General features: G+C 42.3%; 1 protein-coding gene across 2 annotated transcripts in view; it reads right to left on the reverse strand.

The window, feature by feature from the left end:
* RGMB (repulsive guidance molecule BMP co-receptor b) overlaps positions 1-9,082 on the reverse strand; it is a 46,692-nt gene extending 37,610 nt beyond the window's left edge. The window contains exons 1-2 of one of the 2 annotated variants that reach the window (XM_083151733.1): positions 8,798-9,082; positions 7,588-7,639 (exon numbers count right to left, since the gene is read on the reverse strand). In XM_083151733.1, coding sequence (XP_083007859.1) covers positions 7,588-7,589 — 2 coding nt within the window. In that variant the 5' untranslated portion in view covers positions 7,590-7,639; positions 8,798-9,082. Of the gene's footprint in view, positions 1-7,031; positions 7,568-7,587; positions 7,640-8,797 lie in introns of those variants that run through there. The other variant, XM_083151734.1, reaches the window with a different exon arrangement.
* Positions 9,083-9,351: the final 269 nt, after the last annotated feature.

Raw genomic sequence — 9,351 nt, forward strand, 5'->3', positions numbered from 1 at the left:
CTATGTACTCACTTGTTTTTTTTTTCTTGGCAGACCTCTTATAATAGTGTCCATTCACGGCCGCCCCAGGAATGTGTTGACAACTGCCACCTACAATGTGTCGTTTTCCTGTTAATGTGCTGAAGTACAGATTAATATTCTAGTGCCAAGCGTATGTTTACAAACCAGGGAAAATATTTTCCTTTTAAGGTAAGAAAAACGGTATTTAGTCGAGATATTTTCACTTATCACCTGTATGGTGTTTGCGTATGGAAAATAGGTGGCAGAGAAATGCTTTGAAACTATGAAGCACGTGTCATCTCTAATTGCATATTTACTTGCTATAGTGTAAATAATGAAATATGTTTACTAAATGTATTTATTTTATACTTTGTTTTTTATATATTTTTTTAGTCCCAAGGTAAACTCACCCTTAAGGCCCATACACACTGGGCGACTTTGAGCTGAAAGTCGCTCAAAACAGCAGGTTTGAGCGGCTTTCGACTCAAAGCCGCCCAGTGTGTATGCCTCAGCGGTGAGCGCTGTTGCGCACTCCCGCAACATCGCCGGGAAAGCCGTTCATCTGCTGGTTATACCAGCAGATGAGCGGCTTTCACTGCGGCTTTGCATAGCAAATATACAACGCTGTCCTCCCCCCCTCCGTCGGCGCCGGGGGGGAGCCGCTCAGTGTGTATGCACCGAGGGGCTTTTCCCCCAGCGATGAATGCGTCACTCAGTGTGTATGGACCTTTATAGACTATTGGAATGACTTCTTGCTTGCATGTACTTCTCTTGTATTTGTAATGTACAGATGAAGCAACTCTCAAATGGAGCTGCTCCTGGTGAAAGAATCGCCGCTGTGTGCCATCCGACAGAAGAGGGCGCGCGTGCATGAGACGTTCAGGTGCCCGTTCTGTCGGAGCCCGCCGCCGCCCTCCACCGGCTCCCCGCTGCTCCCCCCCCCCCCCCCCCCCGCAACCCCACTTGCCCTTCCCATCTCCCTGAAGCAGAGATGGGCAGGGAACTCTGTGGGCCCCCTATCACCCACTGTAGCAGAGCAAGTGGTGAATAGCATGATGCCATTTATTCACCATAGAGAGGCTTTATGGCACAGTTGCTGCAGGAGACTCCCTGAAATAGCAGCAGTCTCCCTGTCTCACTGCAGAGTCTAGCAATCTCCCTGAACTCACATGGGACATTGGGTCGACCCAATTTAGGTCGACATGTATTGGGTTGACCACTGAAAGTCGACAGGCCTTAGGTCGACACCTGAAATAGGTCTACATGGCTTAGGTCGACAGGGTTGGAAAGTCGATACATGCATTAGGTCGACAATGGCAATGTCGACAGTCAAAAGGTGGACATGAGTTTTTTTTCTCCCAAATGTCGAGATAGTCAACATGGACACCGTCAAAGTATACCGCTGCACTCGCCACGCTTTGGGCATGGTGCCTTGCTGAGCTCAGCACAATATTTTAATCTCCCACCACACAATAGTGGATGGTAGCGCATGAAATACAGCCTGTCGGCTAGAAAAAAAATAGGAAGTTATGAGTGAAAGATCTAGCTTACTATTGTGGGTGGTGGGCGTGGCAACAGTTGCTAAGATGCAAATGGTCAAGCTGGCCAAGCAAGCTGCTATCCTGTCTCTCGGTCTGGTCTAATCCAGCAACAATGGGATAGCACTGTCAGCAGATTTCTGTAGTCATAGGCCAGTAGTTCTTAACTCCACATTTAGCAACATGATCACACCAGAGGCAGAACTCTGGGAGGCAATGGAGTCATCTGCCGCCGGGCTCCTGCTCCCATGGGAGCACCTCTCCTCCCCCTGGAAGTTTAAATTAGTCATTTAAAAGCCAACAATATTGCTTCTGTGGCTGAGTTCTGAAATATATATGTTATTTCTATCTTTCTATATTTCTGAACAGAAATTACGCCACTGGATCACACTATGGAACGAACTTACGCCACTGGATCACACTATTATCTGGCAAAAGGATTTTTGGGTGACAACACAAAATTGGACTAGTCACCCAGTATTGCTGCAGCTATGACTGCGATGGTGACCAACTTCATTATCTACACCAACTTTTTCCTCCAATAACAATGTTGCAGCTAAAAATGTTTGCACACAAATGACATTGCCGGAGTTTGGAAGAGTGGCGTACATCACTAAATCATCGTAATCATAGACATGAAAACTGGAACCTATTGGTCTAATTACTACAAAATATAGAGGCATATCTGGTGGCATCACACATAATGTTGATTAAAACATGTCTGACATTGGATTATGTAGATTTATTGTTAGTAGAAGTTTTATAGTGCAGAGAGCTGAATAGTGATACATCTCTTCAGCTACACACTATTAAACATTATCATTTATATTCATTGGTCACGGCCAGCTCAGCCTTTTAAAGCTTTTGGTCCATCTATTGTACCATGCGGGCTTACCTATATACATGGTTCACTATGGATCTCTTTCTCTCTGACTAGCTGTTTTGAGCACTTATGGTATAGCGGATCCACGCTGTATTTATTGACCATGTTATGGTCTAGCACCCTTAGTCGAATCTGTCTAGTTAGACAGTCAACCACGTCTAGATCAACAGTAAAGGCCCCCATACACTATGCGATTTGGGCACGATTTCACCCGATTCGGATGAATCGGGACGTGAAATCGGTCCAAATCGCACTTGCAGACACCCCGTCCGATCCGATGCGCGGTACCGTGCGCATCGGATCGGGGACGGGAGGTCGGACGGGCTGCACATAAGATTTGCTAAATATTATGTGCAGCCCAGCCCCGGAGCCGTGCGGGGGATGACAGCGGGCGGGGGATGCCGGCTATAGAGAGCCGAGCAGGGGGAGGCTGCATAGGGAGCCGGGCAGGAGGAGGGTGACAGCGGGAGCAGCGCGCTGGGCAGGGAGGATGATGCTGGCTGCCGGGCTGAGAGGTATCAGCCAATCAATGGCTTGCTAGTCATTCTGTATGGGCTTTTTTTTTTTTCAAGTTATCTGTGTTCCTCCCGGCTCCCGCCACTGCCCGGCAGCCAGCGTCATCCTCCCTGCCCAGCGCGCTGCTCCCGCTGTCACCCTCCTCCTGCCCGGCTCCCTATGCAGCCTCCCCCTGCTCGGCTCTCTATTAGCCGGCATCCCCCGCCCGCTGATGACCCCCCCCGCACGGCTCCCTCCTCCTGCAGCTCCCCGGGGACCGCATATGATAAATCCATGCGATTTATCATATGCAAACCTTGGCACATCAAGTGCCTAATCGTGTGTCCCCCTCCCGGGGAGCTGCAGGGTGAAATCAGGTCCGACTTGTCCTTAGGAAAAGTCGGACTAATGTATGGGGGCCTTTACAGTAGATAGAAGCCAGCGTTAGAGCGACGGGAGAGTGGTCGATGGTCACATGGTTGACATAAGTTTTTCACGTTTTAATGGTGCCAAATGTCACAGGGGTCCCTGTGGCCACTGTATATGTGCACAGTGTCTCCTCGCATGGCTCGCTGCGCTCGCCATGCTTCAGGCAAAATGACTCGCTACGCTCGGTACACTATTATAATCTCACTCTATGTTCACTTGGATAGCAAAGTATGAACCAAGTCGACCTGTGACATTCGGCACCAAAAAAACGTGAAAAAGTCATGTTGACCATGTGACCGTCAACCACACTCCCGTCGCTCTAACGCTGGCATCTAACTTCTGTTACTGTTGATCTAGACATGGTCAACTAACTTTAGGAGTCTAACTAGACAGGTTTGACTAAGCGTGGTTGACCATAATATCGTAGATTTATTTATTAACAGTTTCTTATATAGCGCACACATATTCTGCAGCGCTTTACAGAGAATATTTGAACATTCACATCAGTCCCTGCCCCAGTGGAGCTTACAATCCCTACTACATCATGTACACGCACACACAGACATTCTAGAGTTAATTTTGTTAGGAGCCAAATAAGCTACCAGTATATTTTTGGATTGTGGGAGGAAACCCACACAAGTATGGGGAGAAAATACAAACTCTGCACAGTTATGGCCATGGTGGGAATTGAACCCATGACCTCAGCGCTGGGAAGCAGTAATGCTAACCATTACATCATCCTTACTACCCCATAGATCCATTGATCCGTTGAGCAAGGCTTTCTTGAATTGTAGTATTGCTTTGTTGTGTTTTCTTTTGTTTTTTATTTTTTTTTATTTTGTGTAATCATTTTTTTTAATATTCTGCCTTAAACCAGTTTGATAATTTATTTAAATAGAATGCTTAAGTACACTTTACCCTGAACCATTGACTGTTTTGTAGTGTAGCACATTTCATAAAATATACATGTATAATAAAAAAATAATCAAATATTGTCTGATTGTTCTCAGTAGCCGTATAAAACAGACAAAGTCAATGTCTCTTGTGCGTACTCTGCATTTTCAAACATATCTTCTTTACTGTCTATTATCTAGGGTCTGTCTTCACCTAATTAGTTCACAGTTTTAGTTGAAGCCAAAGGGAGAGGAATGTACTGACAACATGTATATAATAGAGGGGGATGGGGAAAGTGTTCTGCACAAGGCAGGGATTTGATGCAGAGCACACAGATACTTGTTCATTAGCTTACTTTAAGATCTGGGACAGGTAAAAGCAACTTGTTATGTAATTAGTCTATATAAATAATATACAACAATAAATGACAATCACATTCAGTGGTAGTGAGGAAAGATTAAAGTGGTTTGTTATCAGTAAGTGTGAAGTGCCATCTAATCTACATGAATGCTCTCTGCCACTTGAATACACATTGCCAATTCCCATCCCCCACACCCATCTTCACACAATCTGTTAACTCTCTGTATGGTCTTACTGAACTGCATCCCTGCTCTTTGACGGGTGCTTTTCCCTAAACATCATCCCGTATAAGTCTGTTTGTAAGGGTTTTTTTTTTTTTTTTCCCCAAACTTAGGTTACCTGCTAGTACTAATATGCATTAAAATACTTAAATCATAAATATTCAAATTCTACTTTTTATTGTCTGTAAAATTAAGTGAAAGTGTATGTGGACAGCATGGACCGTGTGATGACTAGCATTACTGCCTCACAGCACTGTGGTCATGGGTTCAATTCCCACCATGACCCTAACTGTATGGAGTTTGTATATTCTCCCCGTGCTTGCGTGGGTTTACTCCGGGTACTCTGGTTTCCTCCCAGAATCCAAAAATATACTGGTAGGTTAAATGGCTTCCATCAAAAAATGAACCCTAGAATGTCTGTGTGTGCGTGTACATGTGGTAGGGAATATAGATTGTAAGCTCCACTGGGGCAGAGACTGATGTGAATGTTTAAATGTTCTCTGTAAAGCGCTGTGGAATATGTGTGCGCTATATAAATAACTGTTAATAAAAAAAAAATTATAAATATTTAAGACACACATATAATCTTCATCTGCTTTTGAACTACAAGTCACAGCATTTACTAACAACACCAGTCAGGGACTTCTAAAACTTGTAATTCACAATAGCTTTAGAGCTACTGGCCGCAAGTGTATCTGCTATAATCTACTTATGTTTTTTATAGCCAATAATTTGTGCTTTCCCAATACAAACAACAGAGGGCAGTGTTGAGTTAGAAAATTTGAAATCGTAACAGACAGCAAATCATCTTTAGCTCAGCCGGAAAGGAAAAGTCTGGTAATAATTTAGTGCGCCCGCATTTGAATATTTATGATTATTATGCATTGATAGCCATGTTAGAAAATATTAATTTTCATAGCTATACTTCAAGATTACACAGCTTTTACAATGCAATTACACTAGTCACTTTTTATGACACTCTGGGCACAATCTTCTAAATGACTAACTGCATGCATCAGTGTTTCTAATATTTTCTTATATATTCAATATTCTCTGGGCATAATCCAGCACTGAGACTCTCTGACCTGAACCCATGTTAAGAAATACAATGTTTTGATATTTCCCTTTATTGATTCAACACATCATTGATTTGCCAAATATTGTTATAACTACGATCCTTTGGCGACATCACATTTCCTTAGTTTTGCCTAGGGACTGCCAGGAACACAGCAAAATGGATATGCAGCTGCTCTGAGCTGAAACACATGCAACACACATTAATGGATTTTTCAAAGGAATGAATTCTCCTTTTCCGGAAGCCATATGTGAAACTCCAACAGTTATGCTGCTAGTGAGAAGGTCACATGTTAGGAGTATAAAACAGAACCTGCAAACTTGGCCAGAAAAATGTGATCTCTTTTAACTGTTTAAAATGATGCTGGGAGTTGTAGTACATCATCCACTGTAATGCTATATGGTAAGGCAAAGACAGAAAGGATGACAGATGTTGGGAACAGAGGAAAGGAAAATAGATCAGAGAGAAAGAATGACTAGAGACAGAAAGATTCAGGCACGGAGATGGAGGTGAATAAAGAGACGAAATGTGCAGAGAGAGTTAGATTTGTGTGAGTTCTTTTGTTTCTGTGCAGGGTAAATACTGGCTGCATTATTTTTACACTGCAATTTAGATTTCAGTTTCAACACACCCCACCCAAATTTAACTCTCTGTATACATGTCACATCTGCCCCACCTGCACTGCAACATGGGCTTGCCCATTTTGAGAACAAATCAGATTTGAATAAAGGCCAGTATGTATAGCAGGCATGTCCAACGTTGGCCCTCCAGATGTTTTGAAAACTACACATCCCAGCATGCTTTGCAATAGTTTTAGCATTCTCTAATAGCAAAACTGTGGCAAAGCATGCTGGGATGTGTAGTTTCACAACATCTGGAGGGCCAACGTTGGACATGCCTGATGTATAGTATTGGGAGAGCGGAGACCTGGAAGAGTGAGATGAAGGGGGGAGATATAAGAGAATGGAGAATGATGGAGGGAAAGACTGGAAAGATATGGGATGTTGGTGTGATGAAGAGAAAAAGGGACATGGAGGGAGGGAAAGTAACTAGAAAGATAGTGGACAGGAGGAATAGTAACAGGTGGATGGATACACAGACAGACAGTATTATTCAGGACATGTATTAATACTTACATGGTACAATAGATGTAAGATAATGAGTCAGTGAGTCATTGCAGGAGGAATGGTAACAGGTGGATGGATACACAGACAGACAGTATTATTCAGGACATGTATTAATACTTACATGGTACAATAGATGTAAGATAACGAGTCAGTGAGTCATTGCAGGAGGAATGGTAACAGGTGGATGGATACACAGACAGACAATATTACTCAGGACATGTATTAATACTTACATGGTACAATAGATGTAAGATAACGAGTCAGTGAGTCATTGCAGGAGGAATGGTAACAGGTAGATGGATACACAGACAGACAATATTACTCAGGACATGTATTAATACTTACATGGTACAATAGATGTAAGATAACGAGTCAGTGAGTCATTGCAGGAGGAATGATAACAGGTGGATACACAGACAGACAGTATTACTCAGGACATGTATTAATACTTACATGGTACAATAGATGTAAGATAACGAGTCAGTGAGTCATTGCAGGAGGAATGGTAACAGGTGGATGGATACACAGACAGACAATATTACTCAGGACCTGTATTAATACTTACATGGTACAATAGATGTAAGATAATGAGTCAGTGAGTCATTGCAGTCTTCAAGCTGAAAAACATTATCAGAATTATTTTGGATAATTGGTTTATGCGGACATAGTACTGCAGAGATTGTAAGCTCTGCAGAACATCAGCTTCATTATTAGCACTCACATAAGCCACAACAGCAGCTTTCTCTATAGAACAACTCCCTAATCATAGACGGATGACAGATTATAAATAAATAATCGCAATGGTAGTCATTTGCTAAGGATTGGGAAGTTGGTTCTCCAGGTCAGATGCACAGAGTTCCATGCCTATCACTGCCTAAGGTAAGTTGCTAAACGGCACGCAGCCTCCACTCCTAAAACACTTTTAGCTCCCCATTAGTCAAGCACTCAGGAAAGCTTTGCAGTGAATACTTAGTCAATAATGTATTTTCAAGGTGAAGTAATGTAAAGTCAATTACCAACAGGAGCAGATGCTTTTTGGCCCTTCTGATCTTTATTTATGCCACTTCTGGTTCCAACACAAAACTCAATAGCTACTACAAAAATCACGTTGTGACCTTCTAAATTGGACGTGCAATGATATTTGAATTTGTTCTCTGTTATGATGCAAAAATATTTATATTTTATCTATAAATCACAGAGGAAGAAGCGAATAAACACCAAATGGTCCCATTCTCTGACTATAAAGTATTATAACAACTTCCATTTACTTTAGGTTCCGAAATGATTAAAATGAGTATAGCATGTTACAATGTTACTTACAGTTACACATATGTATGACCTATTTAAAAAAATGTTGCACAAATCCTTCAGTTACTATGTACAGAGCAGACAAACAAAGAAGCAGCTTATATCCTAGTATATACTGTAGTCTATAACACTGCACAACAATTACAATGAATGCAAGTGCACAGTAAGCCATTGGAAGTGTCCCTCTGTAATAACATGGAAATACTATGCAATGTGTATTTAGGGTATTTGTATATTCAATATTTGCATGCAGCCTAGCAGACTCAGGTACCAAGCTGTACAAATAGATTTCAATTTTGCCAACCTTAAGCTACACGCCTGACACCTCTATCAACTTGACATTTATTTATTTGCAATGACAGGTGCATGGATAAAAGAAGGTGTCCCCCACCTCAGAAGATGTGATAATGATCTGCATCTGGACAAACAAGTGAAGAAAAACGCATAATGGTTGTGAAGTCACTTACCAGTAAGGAGACAGAAGAGGACTTTGTGCCTGATGCCCAGCTGTTGCATGTAGCGGTGCTGACACATACCAGAGACAGGTCAGGGAGCTGCTGCCTCTATCTGGGGCTTGGAAGTGCCTGCATTGCCTCTACTTGCTGCGCTCTCGCCTTCTTTGTGTGTGTGTTTTATTTCTCAGCTGTAAGAGGAAAATTAAGGTTCTCAACACTGCAAGAGTGACACACTAGCATGAAGTAAAGACAGCCTGGTGTGGTGTTTTGGCACATACAGTATAAGCCACTGTCAGAAGCCAGATAGCAGGTCTCTGTGTGTACAATTCACTGCACATCATTACAGACAAAGGGTGGTCCAAGCTAGCTGCAGGCTACATTCACAACTATTGTTTGTAAAAGCTGATCAGCAATCAGAGGAATGAACCTACGGCTGTGACCTGCGTATTATATGCACATATTTTGTATTTTGTTACAGCTCAAAACAGCTATTTTTCTATGTAAACTTATAAAAAAATATATAACATCCATTTATTACAGATACGTTTTATATTATTTTTCCATGG

This window comes from Crinia signifera, chromosome 1 (assembly GCF_055691185.1).
Source record: "Crinia signifera chromosome 1, ASM5569118v1, whole genome shotgun sequence".
Lineage (NCBI taxonomy): Eukaryota > Metazoa > Chordata > Amphibia > Anura > Myobatrachidae > Crinia > Crinia signifera.